Source organism: Saccopteryx leptura, chromosome 1, assembly GCF_036850995.1.
Source record: "Saccopteryx leptura isolate mSacLep1 chromosome 1, mSacLep1_pri_phased_curated, whole genome shotgun sequence".
NCBI lineage: Eukaryota > Metazoa > Chordata > Mammalia > Chiroptera > Emballonuridae > Saccopteryx > Saccopteryx leptura.
The window spans coordinates 220,888,158-220,913,164 of NC_089503.1; the positions used below are offsets into that span (position 1 = coordinate 220,888,158).

Below are 25,007 nucleotides of genomic sequence, written 5' to 3' on the forward strand. Positions count from 1 at the left end.
GGCAATGCTCTTCCCATTTGGGGTGTTGCTCCATTGCTCAGCAACTGAGCTCTTCTTAGCACCTGAGGCGGAGTCTGTGGAGCCATCCTTGGTGCCTAGGGCTAACTTGCTCCAATTGAGCCATGGCTGCAGGAGGTGTAGGGAAAGAGAGAGAGAGAGGGAGAAGCAAGAAGGGGAGGGGTGGAGAAGCAGATAGGTGCTTCTCCTCTGTGCCCTGACTAGGATTCAAACCTGGGACATCCAGGCTGACGCTCTATCACTGAGCCGACCAACCAGGGCTGAAGAAGACTATTCTTTTCTACCATTTGTCCATGTAGACCCTGCATGGATCTAACTAAACATACATTTATAGATGGGGCTATTCATCCTTGCCAATGTGGCCCTATGTAATGCACATGAGAAACCAGGAATGCACTGGCTAAATCTACTAGCATTCAGGTGCCTCTGGGAGGACAGCTATGGTCAGCAATTTGAATGATCTGTTTACCTACTTCTCAGAAAAAAGGTTGAGACTATAAATGTAGTGCTAAATGCTTTCATTTCTGAAATATATTTGTTTTGCATAATTATCCCAATGGACATTTACATTTGAAAGGGGCAGTCTATGTTTGCTGGGAAGCCAGAAGCTAGACAGGGAACCAGGTTCACAGAGCAGTTCTGTGTAGGACCACAGATGCTCAGCTGTGTTGTTACCCTCATGGCACCTGCCTTTTAGGACACCCAACGGGCCAAACAGAATGGTCAAAAGAAACCAGGATGGCTGTCTGAAGGAGAGGTGTTCCTGATCCTTTTATTTCAGCATAGCAGAAGCTTACAGACCAAAAGGAGACTACTTTATATCCAAACGTGCATGTGCAACCATTGACTTCTTATAATTTACCTTTTCTGAAAAGGAAAAAAAGAATCTCTTTCTCATCATTGCTTATTATGATTCAGGACCATTCTTCTGTGATTTAGTTGCTGATTTTTCCCACTAATGATTGGGGATAAAAGAGGGATGTGAAACTAGAGGGGAGGAAAAATGAAGGCTTTGAGTGAAAAATATGGGTCATTCATTTTTCAAGTGCCATCCAGGGCCTTTCCCTCAAATATGACTACTGAAAGAGTATAAGTGTGACCTGGTGGCCAGTGGCATGTTCTTTGTCAGTGACTCTTAGAGCACGAGAGGAGAAAAAGCAAGGTTAGCGGGGGAAGGGATTGTATATATATATATGACAGTGACCTAAACAAACCTAGGGTATTTCACACATGCTTTATCTATTAAAAACATTAGCATCAAGAATTTCCTAACTCCTATTTCATCCTATTACTATAACTTTTCCTATAACACATTCTGTATTTTTGACAGGTTTTTGATGGAAGTGGATCGTTTTTGTCCTACATTAACACATCCGCTGACCCACTCTATGGCCCCCAAGGCCTGGCCCTGACTTCAGATGGCCACGTTGTGGTTGCAGACTCTGGGAACCACTGTTTCAAGGTCTATCGGTACTTACAGTAACAGCGGGAAGCGGGACAGCCCTTCACAAAGGTCTTGCACTAGAAACTGGAATGGATGTCTCGGCGCGGGACCAGATCATACTAGACTTTTCATGCTAGAAGGAATCATTGGCGAACTCTCTAAGAATATTTCTGAATGTAACAATTTCCTTAAAAACTGATTTCTATAATTTAAAGGTTAAAAGGAGAGAGAGATCTTCTACTGAATCTATAAAAACTGCAAAGTTTTATACCTGTGAACTATGGCTTATAGGACAGGGATTTATGTAGTTAGACTAATCTTGCAAATCAAACAAGCATTAAAAAACAACGTATAAGATGTAAAGGTATTTGTTAATCCTGTGAATGGTAGCCTTTGCGCAGAGCTTCCAAAAACAAAATCTGTTGTAGTTAAATACTTTAACGTCGGTCACAAGATCGGGGGGATCTTCTAACCTCACTTTTACACTAGGTATTGTGACATTTTTTGGTTATCAATAACTATATATAAATTACTTTAGGAAGAAAAATAAGACTGTCTTGCATAATCTTCTCATCTGTGATTAGCAAGCCTCTGAGTTTAGCACTTAAAAAATAAATGCAAATTTTCCATCCTTCCTGGGTTAGATCAGAGATCCTTTTTGTGTTCTTTTCACCTTCTCTCTCCTGCTCATCTTATATCAAAAGACAAAATACACCTTCAGGGAAACCTGAAATTCCTAATGCTTTGAGAAGCATATTATAACAGTAACGCTACCTGTTGGTAAACAGACAGCCCAGCTCCAGATCAATGCACTGGAATATAATCAAGAAAAAGTTAGTGACGTTTTATGTGCTATGTTCTCACATGTGTCCCTCCTCTTCCACTTCATGAAAGCGAAAGCTTTACCTCCTGCAAAACGTCAACACATGTAGTAGGACACCAGTATCCTAGGACAGAGAGCCATAAGTAGCCCTTTGGAGGACGGATGGTGTCGACCAAAGGCATGTGATTGAGTAATGGTTTCCCCTTAGAAAGCAAGTGTTACCAAAGTTGTGAAAGCGTTACAGGTAAGGGCATGTTATGGTTATTTATCATTGTCTAATGAATAGTAGAGGCATTAAAGGACTATGTATACATGATTAGGGTAAGGTAGAATGTATCGTATATATCTATATATATAGCTGAATTGTTGGTGTATTGAAATAGGCAGCATTCTGAAAGACAGAAGCTCATCCAGCCGTTCTTCAGCACATTCCTTCATGGAGCAGCTTCAAGCCTTCCTAGTAGAACAAGCCCTAAAGCAGATTAATTTTTGCCATTTTCCAGGAATGCTGGTACCAGCTGACATTGCATCAGAAAATGGCTTTCTGGTCTTTCAAAAAAAAAAAAAAAAGCAGGTCAAAAGAGAAAAGTTGAACTTGAATTACGTTTGAACGAAATATAAATGCATTTTGAGAAATGTTAAGAATAATTTAGTCAATCAGTCTGTCATTGATATTGTAAAATAAGATGTGGTTTATTTTCACTGTTTAATTTTCTACTCAGTTCTACCAAATAGGATGTCATGCTTGGCATTTTCGATAATGACTTTGGGATCTTTTACACTGAAAGCACCTTAGAACTGAACTATAATAAAACATTTCCCAAGTGTATAATTATATGAATGTGATGTTTATTGCTTATTAATTTATAACTCAGTCACTCTCTTACATAGGAATTTTTTAAATTTAAAAGGGAAATCTAGCTACTTCCAGGTGTCTATCAAATTTATGCCCAAATCAACCTCAGAAATTAATTTTTTAAGAAAGATTTACATTTAGCTTTAGTACTTTTTTAGTTAGGTAGAGCTTTCCAAATATTTGAAATTGTCTGTGATAAAGTTATAAAATTCAGTAACATTTTTAGAATGTTAAGATGCAGTTTCCTAGCATTAATGAAATAAGTATTTGAATTTAAACCTTCATATTTAATGAGTGCCTACTAGGAGCCAGGCACTGTTCTAGGTACTGGGGACATAGTGGTGGGGAAACAGACAAAATTCCTGCCCCCTTGAGCTTACACTCTAGGAAGAGAATTCCATTTTTCCATTATTAATATTCTGCATAAAAAATAATCTAGACTTTTAGCAGCTCCTAGACTATTTAAAAGAAAACTTTTTAAAATGGTTAAGTTAATTTTAATTTATTTTTATGAGTAAAATTGGATTCCTTATTTAGATTGTCAGAAACTATTGATCTTAAGACTAGTTTACTTAAAGGTTTGTTTTTTGTGTGTTTTTTCCCCCACAACCTTTAAATTACATATGTGAATTTAGAAATTAATCAGCCATCATACTGTATCAGGCTGGATATCTCAATTAGTAGATTGAAGACAAAGCTAATTTATTTTACATATCAATGTTGGAAAAATGAATTAAAGAATACTCAGACCTGTTTCTCTGTAACTAAAACACATGCTATGGGCACTCCAGGAAACACTATATTTTCCCCCGAAAATATGTAATTGTATATGTTAAAATATACATAACATTTCATATTTAGATACCTATGTGCATTTACTGTATTTCTTGGTAAGCATATTTTAGGGGGAATGCTGCTAAGATACGGATAGACAAGACTTAAGTGAAATTTTGTCACATTCTACGGAAAATGGATTTTGGTAAACTGAGAAGGATATTAAAATAAGTGATTCTTTATTTTTTTCTGGGCTACCATTATTGCTTGATTTCTCTTTATCAAGTGTACAGAACCTGTCATACATTCATGATAAGTAGCACTGAAAAATTACCCATTCAAACTCCCCCGGGCACTATGATAAAATATTGCCAGCTAGAATGTAAATAAAGGTCAGTGACAATGTGTTCCCTCCCAATACAGACCTCCCCTGCTGGACACGGGGTGGTAGAGAGTCACTTGACCATTCAGAGATACATGAATAAAAAGCCTTTATGACTGTTTGCCATTTTTTTTAACGGTACTTAGTATCTTGATCAAACTTTTGTCTCCAGTAACCAGACAAGCCCCCAAGTTTCCTTATTTTCATTTTTTTTTTTTTACTAGATTTGAGGCAAATAAATACTACAGGTCCATGAAACTAGAACACACTTGCTTCTACTACTAAATATACAGGGTATGTCCTAACACAGAGTTAACTGGAATAGCAGTACACTAGCAAGTGACTATGGATCCTTAACATTAAGGGGTTCACATCAATGCTTTGGTAATACCTACTGAGTTAATAGGAGGGAATGCCAAATAAACATCAGATCATCAGATTGCTTCAAACAGGAAAAATCTTTTTGTACATTTGGACTCTATAGTATATCCTCCCTATTGACCTGCTTCTGAAAAGAGGGAGGAGTATTTTTAGTTTAACAATTTTTAAAAAGACATTTCCAGATAGGATACAATTAAAGATAGTTGCTGCAAACATTATCTAATTTTGCTTAAAACCGAAAGTTGTAATACTGTTGCATTCTGTCAACGTTGCAGGGTTTTAAACTTTACAATTATTTTAATATTTTTGATAACTAGGAATCTAGTATTGCCATAAAGGAACTAAGTGCCCATTAAAGATTTATTTGGTATAAATAAATAATTTTTGTTTGCTTTAAATGACAGTAAGCTACAAATCATGGTGTTAATCTTAAACTCTCTGAAGATGAATTGTGTGGCAGTGATTGTGTGATTTGTTTGTGGAGAACGTATGAAAGCTATTAATATTCTAAAATTGGTTAATAAATTGGCTATGTTGTTTAGTGAATGTACAGCACTTCCATTAACTTTTGAAAGCAGTGCAGCCTTAAACTCAGCGCTTTTGCTTTATGACATGGAATGTTCTGCCATCAACAAGAGTGTATTCTTGTAATAGAATTCTTTATGTCATTCTCAGTTCTATAGCTTTTCAATCCTATGTATGACTGTAAAGGTTTTTTTGCTTCCTTTTATTTTCTTCTAAAATTTTGTACATTCCATCTTTATAGCTCTGTTTCGTACGTTTCGTGTATAGAACACGAAGCCTTGCGCTCTCTGCCGTTGATACTGATTGATATATTCTCATTTGTTCTTTTATGATCAAAATGCTGACTGCCTATTTAAAGAAAAGAATAAACGCTGTGCATCAAAGTGTTTGTATGTTCGTAGCTACATACGTACCAAGTATTTTGGATGCTTTAGTCTAAAATAAAACTTTAATTCTGTCTTGAAATATAGGAGAAACAAGATCCATGTGTATTATCTTTACCATGCACAAAATCTCAAATCATTATAATAAAGCTTGTTTTCTCCGTTTCCAGGGTGAATGTTAATTTATTTGACATAGTGTCGCTCCCAGTGAAGAGAAATAAAGGGATGTTCTAGAATTTGTAGAACACAGCAATCCCTCAACCAAACGTGGTACTAATGAGAAGGTCCCGCCCCACCCTGAGCGGCCTCGGTGGAGCCGCCAGGGGTCGCTGCACGCCATCCGGGCCAGGGTCGGTCTTTCTCCCACCTTCTCCCACGTTGCTCCGCCCCTAGGGCGGGGTTGGCGCCAAAATCAAACCCTTGTTGGTGCGACCCGCTCCTCGCCCCCAGCGCTGGGCTCCATCCCCGGAAGACGCGCCGCCTGCAACATGGTGAGAGCTGAGGTCATGCTCCCGGATCCCCTCGAAGCTGCAGGGGTTCCGGCCCTGGCGATCTTACGAGCGGGTTCGGGCTCCGGGGCTCTCACGGAGGCGCCGCCAGGTCGACGCCCTAACCACCGCGCACTTCCCGGGCGCGGCGGGGCGGCCCGAGCGCGCGCGCGCCCACCCGCTGCGCCGCGGGAGCCGGAGGCTGCAGCGCGGCGCTGCGCCCCTGTCCCCTGCGCCCCGGGGCCGCGGGAGGGCACTGCGGGGACGCCGGCCGCTCCCGCCCTTCGCTTAGGTTCAACACGCGAAGCGCTGGGGAGCGTGACCCGGGTATGTCACATACTCGTACACCTGCTGGAGAGACCACGAATACTTCTGGACCTGGGCCCCTGCTTGCCCGGTTCGGCCTCCGGGAAAGAAAGGATCAGCGAGACGGAGTCGGGCGCCCAAGGTCCCAAATGGCTCTCTCGATCCTTGACAGTTGAGTGGCTTTTTAAGCCTCGTAACGTGTAGAGCACGTTCCTGAATCGCTCACAATTTCAGAAGTAACCCAGTGACTCTTCACTTATGCCAGTTAGGTGATTTCTGTGCCAATTCGTTGGGGTTTGTTTTGTTTTGTTTTGTTTTACCGAAGGGCAGGCATCGTTGCCCTTTTGGGCCCCGGACTGCTGATTGTAGGGAGCTGGTTCCTTTATTAGGGAAGCCCCGCCCTAAGTGCGTGTCCATGCCCGCCCATCGTCCCAGAACTTAATGGCTTTTGTCGGTATCAGATCATTTACATACACCTTCAAAGTTTCATACTAGGTTTTTTTTCTGCTTTGTTGGCAGAGAATCAACCTCTTAATTAAATGGATAGAAGATTTTAATATCTTAATTTAGTTAAGTGGCCGTTTTTTTCCCAAGCTGATTGATGGTAAACAAGGATTTAGGTTGTACGGTGCTTATTTGAAGATGCTTGTCCAGATGTCATTAGAGCTGATAACGGCTTCTTTGTGGTTAAACTACCATCTTAACCACCTGGGCATGAAATGATGTAAGAAACCAAACAGGGCCGCCCTTAAATCTGTTACTAGTGCTCTGTGATACATGTCTCTTTAGAGAGTTACTGGCCTAATATCAAGAACTACTGATAGCTTTGCAGCAAAAACGCATTAACTTTGTCCTTTTACCTAATCTCTCTCATAAATTATCTTCTAATATTTAATGGTTTAATGTGCTGTTAACTCTTTTCAGATTCTTCTGATAATGGAAAACATGAAACATTAGAAAACTAAATCTATATACTTCCTATTTTTTATTAATGATTAAGAAATAAGTTCAGTGTTGATCAAAGATAACTTTTGCTCTCTTTCCTGATTGTGAATGAGTAGCTGTTTTGATTTGCTTGGGTTTATAATTAGTGTAAGTCCAGTTATATTTTTGGAAGTGGAGAGATGCAATGTAATCTTCCACTTCTGAGGGCTGCAGATAACATCTACTTTTAAGTTTCCAAAATTTCATTGTATTTGATCAACAGGGTTGACTTTAGGAATTCTATAACTCCTAATTGGAGAAGGTTCCTTTGTTGTCCTCAAGTTAAGATTTGAGTCCCCTTACTTACTAATTTGAATGCATCTCTAACTTATATCAGGAGATTTTCATTAATCTTAGTATTAAATGAGCTCTTGTTGATTTTTAGAGAAATTTCTAAATATGGATTAACATGGCATCCTTTTATGTTATTTTAATTTTGGCCATGACACTTCCCTACTCTAATTAATAATAAAAAACTATTTGTAGTCATAAAAGAGTCCGATGACTAAATTAGCCTGAAAGCAATGTAAATGGATGAAACATTCATCCATAGTTCTTGAGTAACTTTTATAGCTGTGGAGCTGAGTGATATAGCTTTCTTAAAACTGCCCCAGGACACTCGTTTTCCTCATGGCCTGCCTCTGGGTGGCAGATTCTTGTGGAGTCTATAGGTCTCTCCAAGGATCTACTATTTATAATACCAAGACAGGAACCTTTCCTAAAGCTTTGGATCTGTTTTTCACTGATGCAGCCATGACTGAAGACCTAAAGGGATTCTCACTGCTCCCCAGGGTGGAAAAAAACCCAACCGTGTTCTTAATCCTAGCGCACAATTAAAGCACCTGGAAAAGATTTTTTAAAATAAGTGTGCCTAGGCCCTGGCCGGTTGGCTCAGCGGTAGAGCGTCGGCCTAGCGTGCGGAGGACCCGGGTTCGATTCCCGGCCAGGGCACACAGGAGAAGCGCACATTTGCTTCTCCACCCCTCCGCCGCACTTTCCTCTCTGTCTCTCTCTTCCCCTCCCGCAGCCAAGGCTCCATTGGAGCAAAGATGGCCCCGGCGCTGGGGATGGCTCTGTGGCCTCTGCCTCAGGCGCTAGAGTGGCTCTGGTCGCAACATGGCGACGCCCAGGATGGGCAGAGCATCGCCCCCTGGTGGGCGTGCCGGGTGGATCCCGGTCGGGCGCATGCGGGAGTCTGTCTGACTGTCTCTCCCTGTTTCCAGCTTCAGAAAAATGAAAAAAAAAAAAAAAAAAAGTGTGCCTAGGCTGACGCCCCTTCTCAGAGTTGGACTCATTTCATATGGGAATGTGCCTGGGCGTCAGTACTTTTTAAAAGCCTCTGAGATGATTCTAATGGCAGTTTGAAACCCAATGAACTAGCAAAGTGAGCAGAAGAGACCTTCTAACTGTGCATTTCATGCTTGGTGTATTCAGATGCTGCAGAGGCCAAGAAAGGAAGGTTGAGAAAGCAGTATTGAACTCTAGCTCTCGACCTTAAATTCAGTGAACAGGTCTACCAGAAATTTTTCTGATTTCACTCTCTAAGCCAGGGGTCCCCAAACTACGCCCATGGGCCGCATGCGGCCCCCTGAGGCCATTTATCCGCCCCGCGGCACTTCCGGAAGGGGCACCTCTTTCATTGGTGGTCAGTGAGAGGAGCATAGTTCCCATTGAAATACTGGTCAGTTTGTTGATTTAAATTTATTTGTTCTTTATTTTAAATATTGTATTTGTTCCCGTTTTGTTTTTGTTTTTTTTTACTTTAAAATAAGATATGTGCAGTGTGCATAGGAATTTGTTGATAGTTTTTTTTTTATAGTCCGGCCCTCCAACGGTCTGAGGGACAGTGAACTGGCCCCCTGTGTAAAAAGTTTGGGGACCCCTGCTCTAAACCATGCAAGAAATGCTTATCACAGAATTTCTTCTTATTATTTCACCTAGTATTATATTTATTGGAGTCCAGTGGGTGTTGTGGAATTTGGGAGCCCAAACAGCCTCAAATTTTAGGGTGAGAAGCTTTAGACACATGATCGTAAAAATTAAAGCTTAGCCTTTTGTCTGCTCTGTCTAACCTGGCACTAAGCTCTGGGAAGGCAAAGGCAGTTCATGTTCTGAAGATTTTCTTTTTCTTTTTTTTAAATTGACATTCAATTTTATTTTATATTAGTTTCAGGTATACAGCATAGTGGTTAGACAGTTATATCATTTTTGAAGTGATCCCCCTGATAATGCTAGTGCCCGCGTGACACCGTACGTAGTTAATTACAATATTATTGACTATATCCCCTCTGCTCTATGACTATGTTTTTTTTGTTTGTTTTTTAAATTTTTTTTTGTTTATTTTTTACAGAGACAGGGAGTGAGTCAGAGAGAGGGATAGACAGGGACAGACAGACAGGAACGGAGAGAGATGAGAAGCATCAATCATCAGTTTTTCATTGCGACACCTTAGTTGTTCATTGATTGCTTTCTCATATGTGCCCTGACCACGGGCCTTCAGCAGACCGAGTAACCCCTTGCTCTTGACCTTGGGTTCAAGCTGGTGGGCTTTTTTTGCTCAAACCAGATGAGCCTGTGCTCAAACTGGCGACCTCGGGGTCTCGAACCTGGGTCCTCAGCATCCCAGTCCGACGCTCCATCCACTGCGCCACCGCCTGGTCAGGCTGACTATGTTTTTGTAGCTTCTTTTTTTATTATTAATTTTAATGGGGTGACAATAAATCATGGTACATATGTTCAAAGAAAACATCTCCAGGTTATCTTGTCATTCAGTTATGTTGCATACCTATCACCCAAAGTCAAATTGTCCTCCGTCACCTTCTATCTGGTTTTTATTGTGTTTCTCCCCTCACCCCTCTCCTTCCCTCTCCCCCCCCCCCCCAACCACCACACTCTTGTCCATGTCTCTTAGTCTCGTTTTTATGTCCCATGTAAATATGGAATCATGCAGTTCTTAGTTTTTTTCTGATTTACTTATTTCACTCCATATGTTATCAAGATCCATCCATGTTGTTGTAAATGATCTGATGTCATCATTTCTTATGGCTGAGTAGTATTCCATAGTATATATGTACCACTTCTTCTTTATCCAATCATCTATTGAAGGGCTTTTTGGTTGTTTCCATGTCTTGGCCACTGTGAACAGTGCTGCAATGAACATGGAGCTGCATGTGTCTTTACGCACCAGTGTTTTTGAGTTATGTGTGTATACACTCAGTAGAGGGATTGCTGGGTCATATGGTAGTTCTATATATTTTCAATTTTTTGAGAAACCACCATTCTTTCTTCCATAGTGGTTGTACTACTTTACATTCCCACCAACAGTGGATGAGGGTTCTTTTTTCTCCACAGCCTCTCCAACACTTGTTATTACCTGTCTTGTTGATAATAGCTAATCTAACAGGTGTGAGGTGGTATCTCATTGTAGTTTTGATTTGCATTTCTCTAATAGCTAATGAAGATGAGCATCTTTTCATATATTTGTTGGCCATTTGTATTTCTTCCTGGGAGAAGTGTCTGTTCATGTCCTCTTCCCATTTTTTTATTGGATTGTTTGTTTGTTTGTTATTGGGTTTTATGAATTCTTGGTATATTTTGGATATTAGGCCCTTATCTGAGCTGTTGTTTGAAAATATTTTCCCCATTTATTTTATTTTTTAAGACTTTTTTTCATTTTATTTATTCATTTTTAGAGGGGGGAGAGAGAGAGAGGGAGAGAGAGAGAGAGAGAGAGGGAGAGGGAGAGAGAGAGAGGGGACAGAGAGAGAGAAGGGGGGAGGAGCCGGAAGCATCAACTCCCATATGTGCCTTGACCAGGCAAGCCCAGGGTTTCGAACCGGCAACCTCAGCATTTCCAGGTCAACGCTTTATCCACTGCACCACCACAGGTCAGGCTGAAAATATCATCTCCCATTTAGTTGGCTGTCTGTTTGTTTTGTTATCAGTTTCTCTTGCTGTGCAAAAGCTTCTTAGTCTGATGTAGTCCCATTCATTTATCTTTGCCTTCACTTCTCTTGCTTTTGGAGTCAAATTCATAAAATGCTCTTTAAAACCAAGGTCCATGAGTTTAGTACCTATGTTTTCTTCTATGTACTTTATTGTTTCAGGTCTTATATTTAGGTCTTTGATTCATTTTGAATTAATTTTATTGTAGTACAAGGGGACAAACTATAGTCGAGTTTCATTCTTTTGCATGTGACCTTCCAGTTTTTCCCAGCACCATTTGTTGAAGAGGCTTTCTTTTCTCCACTGTGTGATGTTGGCCCCTTTATCGAAAATTATTTGACCATATATATGTGGTTTTATTTCTGGACTTTCTATTCTGTTCCATTGGTCTGAGTGTCTATTTTTCTACCAATACCATGCTGCTATTTTGATTGTCATGGCTCTATAATATAATTTGAAGTCAGGTATTGTAATGCCCCCAGCTTTGTTCTTTTTCCTTAGGATTGCTTTGGTTATTTGGGGTTTTTTATGGTTCCATATAAATCTGATGATTTTTTGTTCCATTTCTTTAAAAAATGTCATTGGAATTTTGATGGGAATTGCATTAAATTTGTATATTGCTTTGGGTAATATGGTCATTTTGATTATATTTATTTTTCCTATCCAAGAACAAGGAATATTTTTTCATTTCATTGTAGCTTTTTCGATTTTCCTTAACAGTGCTTTGTAGTTTTCAATATATAGGTCCTTTACATTCTTTGTTATGTTTATTCCTAGGTATTTTATTTTTTTTGTTGCAACCGTGAAAGGGATTATTTTTTTGAGTTCATTTTCTAATGTTTCGTTGTTGGCATATATTAATAGAAAGGCTATGGACTTTTGTATATTAATTTTGTATCCTGCAACCTTACTGTATTGGTTTATTGTTTCTAGTAATCATTTTGTGGAGTCTTTGGGATTTTCTATGTATAGGATCATATCATCTGCAAAAAGTGAAACCTTTACTTCTTCTTTTCCGATATGAATGCCTTTTATTTCTTTATCTTGTCTGATTGCTCTGGCTAGAACTTCTAGCACCACGTTAAATAAGAGTGGAGAGAGTGGACAACCCTGTCTTGTTCCTGATTTAAGGGGGAAAGTCCTTAGTTTTATGCCATTTAATATGATGTTAGCTGATGGTTTATCATAAATGGCCTTTATCATGTTGAGATATTTTTCTTCTATACCCATTTTGTTGAGTGTCTTAAACATAAAATTGTATTGTATTTTATCAAATGCCTTTTCTGCATCTATTGATAAGATCATGTGGTTTTTGTTCTTTGTTTTGTTGATATGGTGTATTACGTTAACCGTTTTACATATGTTGAACCATCCTTGAGATTCTGGGATGAATCCCACTTGATCATGATGTGTTATTTTTTTAATATGTTGTTGTATTTGATTTGCTAGTATTTTGTTTAGTATTTTAGCATCTGTATTCATTAGAGATATTGGTCTGTAGTTTTCTTTTTTTGTGCCGTCCTTGCCAGGTTTCGGTATGTGGGTTATGTTGACCTCATAAAATGTGTTTGGAAGTATTGCTTCTTCTTTAATTTTTTGGAAGACTTTGAGTAGAATAGGAACCAAGTCTTCTTTGAATATTTGATAGAATTCATTAGTATAACCGTCTGGACCTGGGCTTTTATTTTTGGGGATGTTTTTAATAGTTTTTTCTATTTCCTCCCTGCTTATTGGTCTGTTTAGGCTTTCTGCTTCTTCATGTCTCAGTCTAGGAAGATTGTATTGTTCTAGGAATTTATCCATTTCTTCTAGATTGTTGAATTTGGTGGCATATAGTTTTTCATAGTATTCTACAATAATTTTTTGTATATCTGTGATATCTGTGGTGATTTCTCCTCTTTCATTTTGGATTTTGTTTATATGAGTCCTTTCTCTCTTTTCCTTGGTGAGTCTTGCCAAGGGTTTGTCAATTTTGTTGATCTTTTCAAAGAACCAGCTCCTTGTTCTATTAATTTTTTCTATAGTTTTTCTGTTCTCTGTTTCATTTATTTCTGCTCTGATTTTTATTATTTCCTTTCTTTGACTGGTTTTGCGTTGTCTTTGTTCTTCTTTTTCTAATTCCTTTTTTTTTTTTTTTAATTTTTATTTATTTATTTATTTATTCATTCATTTTAGGGGGGGGAGAGAGAGAAAGAGAGAGAGAGAGAAAGGGGAGGAGCAGGAAGCATCAGCTCCCATATGTGCCTTGACCAGGCAAGCCAGGGTTTTGAACCGGCAACCTCAGTGTTTCCAGGTTGACGCTTTATCCACTACGCCACCACAGGTCAGGGGTTTTCTAATTCCTTAAGATGTGAAGTTAAGTGGTTTACTTGGGCTCTCTCTTGTTTGTTCATATAGGCCTGAAGTGATATGAACTTTGCTCTTATTACTGCTTTTGCTACATCCCAGAGATTCTGATATGTCGTATTGTTATTTTCATTTGTCTGTATGTATCTTTTGATCTCTGCACTTCTTTCTTCTTTGACCCACTCATTTTTTAAAAGTATGTTGTTTAGTTTCCACATTTTTGTGGGGTTTTTTCCTCTCTTTTTCGCAGCTGAATTCTAGTTTCAAGGCTTTATGATCAGAAAATATGCTTGGTTCAATTTCAGTTTTTCTGAATTTGCTGATGTTAATTTTGTGGCCCAGCATATGGTCAATTCCTGAGAATGTTCCATGTACACTAGAGAAAAATGTATACTCTGGCACTTTGGGATGAAATGTCCTGTACATGTCTATCATATCTAATTGCTCTAGTGTTTTGTTTAAGGCCAATATTTCTTTATTGATTTTATGTTTGGTTGAACGATCTAGAGCTGTCAGCGGTATATTGAGATCTCCAAGTATGATTGTATTTTTGTCAGTTTTTGTTTTTAGGTCAGTCAGTAGCTGTCATATATTTTAGTGCTCCTTGGTTTGGTGCATATATATAATATTAAGAAGTGTTGTGTTATGTCTTCTTGATTCAGTGTCCCCTTAATCATTATGAAATGACCATTTTTGTCTCTGATTACTTTTGCTGTCTTATAGTCAGCATTGTTAGATATGAATATTGCTACACCTGCTTTTTTTTGGATGTTATTTGCTTGGAGTATTGTTTTCCAGCCTTTCACTTTGAATTTGCTTTTATCCTTGTTGCTTAGATGTGTTTCTTATAGGCAGCATACAGTTGGATTTTCTTTTTTAATCCATTCTGCTACTCTGTGTCTTTTTATTGGTGAGTTCAATCCATGTACATTTAGTGTAATTATTGACACTTGAGAGTTTCCTATTGCCATTTTATATATTGCTTTCTGTTAATTTTGTATCTTGTTTGATTCCTCTCTTTTGTTTTTCTATCATTTGTTTTTGTTTGGTTGTAATCCATATTTCTTTCCTCTGTCACTTTCTTTTTTAAGTCATGTGCTCCGTGGTGGTTATTTCAGGGGTGGTTACCATTAGGTAATGGAAAGGGTACCTACCATGTTCATTGTAGTACACTATCTTATGAGTGCTTCTGCACTCCATCATCCTTTGCTACTGTTAATCTTCATCCTCTCCCCTTTTTTGTTTTTGTTGTCAGAGTTTAAATTTAATTTTATTGTATTCTTGGTGGAGCTTTTACTTGTACGCTCCTGGGGTCGTTTTTTTCTGTCTCTAGTTGAAGAACTTGTTGAAATTTTGGGGAGAGGTATCGGGAGCGCTCCTCACGGCACCATTTCTCTGAAGTCACTTCTGTTCTGAAGATTTTCAATCTGCTGGAAAGATAAGTGAGCACCTCTCTTTGGCTGGACAGTCAGCCTTCCATCATCTGATCTCTACCGTTCTCATCTCACTTGCCACTCTCTCTACATGCACCGTGCAATAATCATTGAGTCTTTCTGGAGCATTCCATGTCCTTCCATAACATTGTACCTGTGTGTGGTCTGCTCAAGACACCTTTCTCACCATTTCTTTTTTTTTTTTAATTTATTTATTAAATTTAATGCAGTGACATTGATAAATCAGGGTACATATGTTGAGAGAAAACATCTCCAGATTATTTTGACATTTGATTGTGCTGTATACCCCTCCCCCAAAGTCAAATTGTCTTCTGTCACCTTCTATCTGGTTTTCTTTGTGCCCCTCCCCTCCCCCAACCCCTCTCTCTTTCCTCGCCCCATCCCCCCTCCCCCCACCCCCATTGCCATCACATTCTTGTTCATGTCTCTGAGTCTCATTTTTATGTCCCATCTATGTATGGATTCATATAGTTCTTAGTTTTTTTCTGATTTACTTATTTCACTCCGTATAATGTTATCAAGGTCCATCCATGTTATTGTAAATGATCCGATGTCATCATTTCTTATGGCTGAGTAGTATTCCATAGTATATATGTACCAAAGCTTTTTTATCCACTCGTCCTCTGACGAACACTTGGGCTGTTTCCAGATCTTTGCTATTGTGAACAATGCTGCCATAAACATGGGGGTGCATTTCTTCTTTTCATACAGTGCTATGGTGTTCTTGGGGTATATTCCTAACAGTGGGATAGCTGGGTCAAAAGGCAGTTCGAGACACTTCTCCCAGGAAGAGATACAAATGGCCAACAGATATATGAAAAGATGCTCAGCTTCATTAGTTATTAGAGAAATGCAAATCAAAACTACAATGAGATACCACCTCACCCCTGTTAGATTAGCTATTATCAACAAGACGGGTAATAGCAAATGTTGGAGAGGCTGCGGAGAAAAGGGAACTCTCATCCACTGTTTGTGGGACTGTAAAGTAGTACAACCATTATGGAGGAAAGTATGGTGGTTCCTCAAAAAACTGCAAATAGAACTACCTTATGACCCAGCAATCCCTCTACTGGGTATATACCCCAAAACCTCAGAAACATTGTTACGTAAAGACACATGTAGCCCCATGTTCATTGCAGCACTGTTCACAGTGGCCAAGACATGGAAACAACCAAAAAGCCCTTCAATAGAAGACTGGATAAAGAAGATGTGGCACATATACACTATGGAATACTACTCAGCCATAAGAAACGATGACATCAGATCATTTACAGCAAAATGGTGGGATCTTGATAACATTATACGGAGTGAAATAAGTAAATCAGAAAAAAACAAGAACTACATGATTCCATACATTGGTGGAACATAAAAACGAGACTGAGAGACATGGACAAGAGTGTGGTGGTTACCAGGGGTGGGGGGAGGGAGGACATAGGAGGGAGGGAGGGAGAGAGGGGGAGGGGGAGGGGCACAGAGAACTAGATAGAGGGTGACGGAGGACAATCTGACTATGGGCAAGGGGTATGCAACATAATTTAATGACAAAATAACCTAGACATGTTTTCTTTGAATATATGTACCCTGATTTATTACTGTCATCCCATTAACATTAATAAAAATTTATTTAAAAAAAAATTAAAAATAAATTTAAAAAGGCAGTTCGATTTTTAATTTTTTGAGGAATCTCCATACTGTTTTCCACAGTGGCTGCACCAGTCTGCATTCCTACCAGCAGTGTAGGAGGGTTCCCTTTTCTCCACATCCTCGCCAGCACTTATTCTGTGTTGTTTTGTTGATGAGTGCCATTCTGACTGGTGTGAGGTGATATCTCATTGTGGTTTTAATTTGCATTTCTCTAATGATTAGTGATGTTGAACATTTTTTCATATGCCTGTTGGCCATCTGTATGTCCTCTTTGGAGAAGTGTCTATTCATTTCTTTTGCCCATTTTTGGATTGGATTGTTTGTCTTCCTGGTATTAAGTTTTACAAGTTCTTTATAAATTTTGGTTATTAACCCCTTATCAGACGTATTGTCAAATATGTTCTCCCATTGTGTAGTTTGTCTTTTTATTCTGTTCTTGTTGTCTTTAGCTGTGCAAAAGCTTTTTAGTTTGATATAGTCCCATCTCACCATTTCTTTATTCACCAAAATTCTTCTCATCTTTAACTTTCCTAGCAAACTCTCCTCCCTCCCCAGCGTGGAATTAAGTCATTCTGATCTGGGTAGTAATTCATTCTGTTCTGGATAACAATTTGTGCATGTACCTGTTCATCAGTTATAAGAAGTTATATTGGCCTGACCTGTGGTGGCGCAGTGGATAAAGCGTCGACCTGGAAATGCTGAGGTCGCCGGTTCAAAACCCTGGGCTTGCCTGGTCAAGGCACATATGGGAGTTGATGCTTCCAGCTCCTCCCCCCTTCTCTCTCTCTGTCTCTCTGTCTCTCCCTCTCCTCTCTGAAATGAATGAATAAATAAATAAAGAAGTTATATCTTTTTTTTGGAAAGAGATTTCTAAGTCTTTTGAAGGTCAGTACAGTGACTTGTTGATGGATCATTTGATAAATAATGAATTTCTGCACAATGCCAGTCTCTGTCTCAATCACGGTTTCTATTATACTGGCAACACCTCCCACAAGGCGTGGGCTAAAGTAGTGGAATAGTTAAAAGTCAGTCTTTAAGCCGGCTCTGAGCGTTGTCAAACCTGTTGGTATCACTATGATCATGCATAAAAATTTCTGATAATGGCTTAAACCAAGTTATTTTAAAATGCAGTGTTTAAAAGAAATGCAGTGTTTATTTTTTAATCTTTGTGCTTTAGTCAAAGAAAAAAGGACTGAGCGCAGAGGAAAAGAGAGTCCGCATGATGGAAATTTTTTTTGAGACGGTAAGTCATTTTTCCTAAGATTTTTAATATTTTGCATAATATTTTTCTTGTGTATACGTCATCTAGTGTTAACTATACCTTTTTTATTAGAGATCAGTACTTACCAATTTCCTAACGAATGTATAAAATTCCCCAAATCTTTGGTGCTTGTGAGCTTGGGGGTCTGAAAGAACCATACCCCAGCGCTCAGTCTGTTCTACACATGGCCTCAGAACTATCTTCTGAAGCATATATTTGATTGTGTCTTCTTTAAGCCCCAAAATAATAATGAGAATAGTTCACATCTACTGAATGCCTCCTACATGCTAGTCTCTTGGTGTAGCTGATTTGATTTTAGCCTTTTTAACCCTGAGATCAGCCTGACCTGTGGTGGTGCAGTGGATAAAGTGTTGACCTAGAACTCTGAGGTCATCGGTTTGAAACCCTGGGCTTTCCTGGTCAAGGCACATATGGGAATTGATGCTTCCTCCCCCTTCCCCTCAGTTTTCTCTCTCTCCCTCTCTAAAATCAATCAATAAAATTAATTAATTAATGGCAAAATGTACAGTATAGTAAATACATAAACTAGTACCAGTCATTTATTGTCATTATCGAGTATTATATATTAGACATAATTGTGCTTTACTTTTATACACCTGGCAGCACAGTAGGTTTGTTTATACCAATATCTCCCCAGACACGTGAATAATATTGATACGTATGTTGCACTAGAAGGATAACTAGCTACAGTGTCTGTAGGTGGTAGGAATTTTTCAGCTCCATTGTAACTTTATGGGATGTTGACCAAAATGTTATTATACACTGCATGATGGTAATTGTATTGATTGATTGATTGATTGATTTCAGTTCACATGTTCCTATATATAAATATATTCATTCATGAAAATATATAACATATATATTTGAAGTTGCTAAGGTACTAGGAAAAGAAGTCTGTGCCTGTTCTATGTAAGAACATGAGAGCAGTGTAGTTCAGTGATAGAGAGCTTGTACCTGAAGTGTGTTTCACCTAATAGCTTTGTGACTTTAGGAAGTTATTTGACCTAAGTTTCATCCTCCTCATCTAATAAGGTGGATGATAATATATAATTTTACCCAGGCCACAGTGTTAGTATAAGAATTAAATGAGATAATCTTTGTAAAACATTATAATGCCCCAGTCATAAGTGCTTAATTAAGTTATCTAGTGGTATCTTACATACAGGTTTTGTTTTGTTCTTTTTTAAGGGATAGAACCACAGTGTTCATCTCTCCTTTATTATCTCTGTTTAATGCTGGGTAGAACTAACATATACTTGAGACCATTTTCTCTGTACACTTAAATGACCACGTTTTAGTTCTGGGGTTCTTGGCAAGCTCATTTATTTATACTGCAACCCCACTGGGCCAGCCAGTGTGTCTGCGCTCTTCCCTGATGACCACATATAGGCAGGTGTCTCAGTGAGTCCATGTCCTTATTTCAGGGAAGCTGAAGTATTTCCAGATAGGTTCAATTAATTGGTTTTTTTATTGCATTACAGGCCTAAAGTCAGTAATTCATCGCATGTATTCTGAGACCCTAAAGTATTATCTTTAAACAGTTTATCCCCAGATGTGCAAAAATTGGTTTCATACCCTAAGACCAATGACTTTAGTAGTTTCCTTAATTTACTAAATCTTAAGTGTAGTGAGATAAAGTTACTTTTCCAACATTTTATTATGAAAAATGAAAGCATTTTACATGGACATTTTACTCTACTCCATTTGCTTTATCACATATATAGTCATCTGTCCATTCATTTATCCATCCATTAATTTGCCTTTGGGGGGGATATATACCTAGGTTCTAGTCTTTTGTCAGGTATGTTTTTTGTGAATATTGTCTTCTAGTCAGTATTTGTCTTTTCAATTCTTGATATACCCTTGGATGAGCAGTTTTAAATTTTTATGAAATCTAATTTTCATCCTATTGAAGTTGCCTTTTCAAGTTTATTTTGGAAGAAATAGATTCCAGATTCCCATAACAATATTCACAATAATTCTCTTCTGATTACTAAGTATTTCCATCTTAAATATTTCACTTTGGTTATATAAGTTTTCCAACCGTAAGATTAAATCTTCTACATGTAGAGCTTTTTCTCATAATGTTTTGCTTTGGTGGACATGCAGCATGTATAGATGAATGATTGATAGGCAGTAATGAATTATATAATTTTCCTTTTGTATAAGTGTGGCTCTTTCATGAAACCAAATGTAAACATGCCTTGACAGTTGTCTGTTCTGCTTTTAGTTAGAACTGATAAATTTATAATGTATGATATATGCTAAGCAAAGTACTATTTGTGTTTTCTTAAAATCAGTGTCAGAAAAGCTGGATTATGTCATATTAACAAATGATTCATCTTAACTAGTTTTGTACTTCAGTGGGAAGGTGTTCTCCAGTTACTTCAGAATGGCATTTTTATGTGAAACCTATCCACTTGAACTTCTATTGAAGGTATTGAATAAAATAATCGCAGTTTCTTCCAGCTCCAAAATTCTAGTGCACTGCTGATTTCCAGGCATAGTATAATATTTTATGAACATAAGTATGGTAACTATTGTATAAATATATAGTAGAAAATAAAAACATGTTTTTCATTACTTAAAACATTTTTTTTAACAGAAAGATGTATTTCAGCTAAAAGACATGGAGAAGATTGCTCCCAAAGAGAAAGGAATTAGTAAGTATCAAAGATGTGCTGGGATATTTAGGGAAATATCAGTCTTTTCTGCTAGTCTTTCACTGTATGGAAACAAATTTCTAGAGATGAATGTTTATAAAAATGATGTCTTTGGGCCACGGCCATGACTCCTGTGTTTGGAGTATCTACTCTAGGAAGATTAAAATGGAATATGCGTTCTTGCCCATGTACAAATCGACACACGTGTATGTGTGCACATAAATATACACATTTATCTATGTATGGGTATAATGTATTTCAAAAGAAGTAAAAATTGTTCATATATACTTTAATATTTGTTAAATTAACTTTCTCTCTTTACATGGTGTTTTGATTTTCTGTAGCTGTATTAGCCTTCTGTAGCAGCAAATTACCATAAACTCGGTAGCTTAACACAATAGGAATTTATTCTTTCAAAGTTATGGAGACCAGAAGTCAAAAATCAAGAAGAGCCTTCTGGAGGCTCTGAGAGAGAATCCATTTCCTGTGTCTCTCCTAGCTTCTGGTGACTGCCAGCAGTGCTTGGCTTATAGACACATCGCTCTAATCTCTGCCTCTGTCTGCATGTGGCCTTCCCTTTTGTCTCTTACAAGGACACATGTCATTGGATTTGGAACCCATCCAAAATCCAGGATGATTTCTTCTTGAGACCCTTAATTACATCTGTACAGATGCTTTGTCCAAATAAAGTCACATTCACAGGTTCTGGGGGTTATCTTTGAGGTATCACTGTTAAACCCCTATATAAGATACATATTTTTTAAAACCTTACTTTTTGATTATATAAACTATATGCTTATTTTAACAGATTTGGAAATTATAAAGACTATAATGAAAATAAAATTTGTTCATCAACCCTTTATTTTGAGACCACCACTGTTAACATTTTGATGTATTTTGATTTCATATGCCAGGGTCTGGCTGTCTTTGTATGTATGTATCTGTCCATTTCTCTAAGAAGGAACTGTGTTATATATATAGTTTTGTGTTCATATATATATATATATATATATATATTTTTTTTTTTTTTTTCATTTTTCTGAAGCTGGAAACAGGGAGAGACAGTCAGACAGACTCCCGCATGCGCCCGACCGGGATCCACCCGGCACGCCCACCATGGGGCGTTGCTCTGCCCACCAGGGGGCGATGGTCTGCCCATCCTGGGTGTCGCCATGTTGCGACCAGAGCCACTCTAGCACCTGAGGCAGAGGCCAGAGAGCCATCCCCAGTGCCCGGGCCATTTTTTTGCTCCAATGGAGCCTTGGCTGCGGGAGGGGAAGAGAGAGACAGAGAGGAAGGCGCGGCGGAGGGGTGGAGAAGCAAATGGGCGCTTCTCCTGTGTGCCCTGGCCGGGAATCGAACCCGGGTCCTCCGCACGCTAGGCCGACGCTCTACCGCTGAGCCAACCAGCCAGGGCAATGTTCTTATATTTTTATATAACATTAGATCACCCAGATTTACTTATGTCATGTGCTTTAAAAGATTATGTACAACGTCTGTATCTCCATGTTCAATTCTCTATCTACTGTGCCATAATTTGCTTAGTTCATTACCAGTTGTTGTTCAACAACCGATATCTAGTTTGTTCCCAAATTTTTCTGCTAAAATTAATGTGTAATTAACATGCTATCCATAGGTGTTTTTTAGAGCAGTTTTAGGTTCACAGAAAAATTGACAGGAAGATACAGAGATTTCTCATATACTTCCTGCCTTCTGCCCCCAACATGCTTAGGGGCAACATGCTTATCAGCATCTCTAACCAGTGGTACTTTGGTTACATTTGATGAACATGTATTGACATCATAATCACCCAAAGTCCACAGTTTACATTGGGGTTCACTCTTGGTGGTGTACATTCCATGGGTTTGGACAAACATACAGTGACACAGATCCATCATTATGGTATTATATAGAGTAGTTTCACTGTCCTAAAAGTCCTCTGTGCTCTGCCCGTTCAACCCTGCCTCTCCCCCTCATAAATTTTTTTCCACATCTCATATTACTTCAGAAGGAAATAGAGTAGAAAATAGAGACTTGTGTAGTCTTCGGCTTTTTACATCTATTCTCAGATTACCTCAGGAAAGGCTACCCAAATTAAACTCACATTCATTTCTCAGAACTGTTTACTTTTAGAATTCTTTGACATTTCATTTCAGTTTGTACCTTGTAAGTGAGGTTGAATGTTTTCCATATTTGGTGTCAATTTTATTTATTAAATCTTCAGTTTTTTAATATATTTCATTATATTTAGGGATCTGCTCTAGGAAAAATGAAAGTAGACATTACAATATGGATTATTTCTTGGCAGTTTTATTTAATAGTAAGAATTGTTCATCATGAATTTCAACATTTATAAATATGACTTTGTATTTTTATATGCCATTTTAAAAAACTTTTCTGATTTTTAAACTTACCCCTAACCATTCTTTATTATTTTTTCATAATAGTTTTACTTTAGTTTTCTTAGCAGCAAAAAAGGCAATCCATGTTTATTGTTCAAAAAAAAAAAAAAGAAAATGAGCCAAAAGAAGAAAATAAAAATCTACTCTTCACCTGTTATTCAAAGATAACCACTGCTACATTAGTATATAGTCTTTTAACTCTATTTTTTGATATAATACTTTCTATATAATACATTTGAATGTATATTTACCATGCCATTAAATATTCTATAAAAAATGTAATGATTACATAGTATTCCATCACAATAAAATACTTTTAAAAGCCCAATTATTGGACTGATTTCAACTTTTTACTGTTGAAAACAGTGCTTTGACAAACATCCTTATGTAGACGTCATTATTTTCTTTGGCTGAATTTATAAAAGTGGAATTTCTACATAAAAGCCATGCATAAATCTAAAGTTTTAGATACATGCTGCAGTGTTTTCAACCCATTTTCCTGAATCCTTTCGTATATGTTTAGTGTTTTTAATTTGGTAGTCAAAAAACCATATTTTATTATATTACTTTATGTTACATTTCTTCAATTATTAATGGTGTTGAACATTTTTCTTGTTTATTCACCATGCATATTTTGTAGGCGCCTATTGGTATATTTTTGTTTTTCCATTCGAGTATTTAGCTTTTTTGTTACTATTTTTAAAAGCACCTTATTTATTTATTAACTCTTGATCTATAATTTTGTTGTTTTTCCCCAGTTATTGGCTTTTTAATTTTATTTAATGGTATATTTTTAAAAATGATTTCTTCTAGCTGCTATGTCAGTAAAAGAAGTTCTTCAAAGCTTAGTTGATGATGGTATGGTTGACTGTGAGAGGATTGGAACATCTAATTATTACTGGGCTTTTCCAAGTAAAGCGCTTCATGCGAGGAAACGTAAGTTGGAGGTTCTGGAATCTCAGGTAAGCTACCATGTTAAAAATAATAGATTTACAGCCCTGGCCGGTGACTAATGAGGTCCAACTTGTATTTCCGAAAAAAATAGCCCTGGCCAGCTAGTCAGTGGTAGAGCGTAGACCTGGTGTGTGGAAGTCCTGGGTTTGATTCCCGGCCTGGTACACAGGAAAAGCGCCCATCTGCTTCTCCACCCTTCCCTCTCTCCTTTCTCTCTCTCTCTCTCTTTCTCTCTCTCTCTCTCTCTCTTCCCCTCCCACAGTCAAGGCTCCACTGGAGCAAAGTTGGCCCCAGGAGCTGAGGATGGCTCCATGGCCTCTGCCTCAGGTGCTAGAATGGCTCTGGATGCAACAGCACAACACCCCAGCTGGGCAGAGCATCGCCCCCTGGTGGGCATGTTGGGTGGATCCTGGTTGGGCACATGCAGGAAGGAGTCTGTCTCTCTGCCTCCCTGTTTCTCACTTCAGAAAAATAAAAAAAAAATTTAAATTTAAAAAAAGATTTTCTTTGTTAGAACTTTGTTTTACTTAATCTTTTCATTTAGTGGTTACCGTTAAACTTTTCACGGGTTATTTGGCTGAAAGTCAAAAGATAATCAACATCTCTTTCTCCCAAACAATATACGGACCTTAGAATGTTTTAACTTTCATCTTCCCCCATGCCATGATATTATTTCCTAGTATTTTAGTTCCTTTTAGGTTAACAGAAAAATTGATGGGAAGGTACAGAGCGTGCCCTAAAACTACCCCCTTCTTCCTACCTAATACAGTTTCCATCTTGTATTAGGTTTTGCATAGACATAGGCTTTCATTCTCTTGGGAATTGCTGAGTCATTTAATAACATGTTTAATTGTTTGAAGAACTTTCAGGCTGTCTTCTAAAGCAGCTACACTCTTCTGCATTCCTACTTACAGAGTAGGAAGGTTCCAATTTCACCACTTCCTCACCAAAAC

The 25,007-nt window shown here is 38.1% G+C and overlaps 2 protein-coding genes across 16 annotated transcripts in view; both read left to right on the forward strand.

Annotated features, from left to right (window-relative positions):
• TRIM2 (tripartite motif containing 2) overlaps positions 1-5,752 on the forward strand; it is a 143,123-nt gene extending 137,371 nt beyond the window's left edge. For all 14 annotated transcript variants that reach the window (XM_066386639.1, XM_066386647.1, XM_066386678.1 and 11 more), the window contains one exon: positions 1,349-5,752. In XM_066386639.1, coding sequence (XP_066242736.1) covers positions 1,349-1,501 — 153 coding nt within the window. In that variant the 3' untranslated portion in view covers positions 1,502-5,752. The remainder of the gene's footprint in view (positions 1-1,348) is intronic.
• A 228-nt stretch (positions 5,753-5,980) lies between these two features.
• The window catches only part of MND1 (meiotic nuclear divisions 1), a 67,571-nt gene continuing 48,544 nt past the window's right edge, over positions 5,981-25,007 (forward strand). Inside the window, exons 1-5 of one of the 2 annotated variants that reach the window (XM_066360922.1) lie at positions 5,981-6,077; positions 14,989-15,097; positions 17,931-17,996; positions 20,641-20,698; positions 23,914-24,062. In XM_066360922.1, coding sequence (XP_066217019.1) covers positions 17,973-17,996; positions 20,641-20,698; positions 23,914-24,062 — 231 coding nt within the window. In that variant the 5' untranslated portion in view covers positions 5,981-6,077; positions 14,989-15,097; positions 17,931-17,972. The remainder of the gene's footprint in view (positions 6,078-14,988; positions 15,098-17,930; positions 17,997-20,640; positions 20,699-23,913; positions 24,063-25,007) is intronic. The other variant, XM_066360921.1, reaches the window with a different exon arrangement.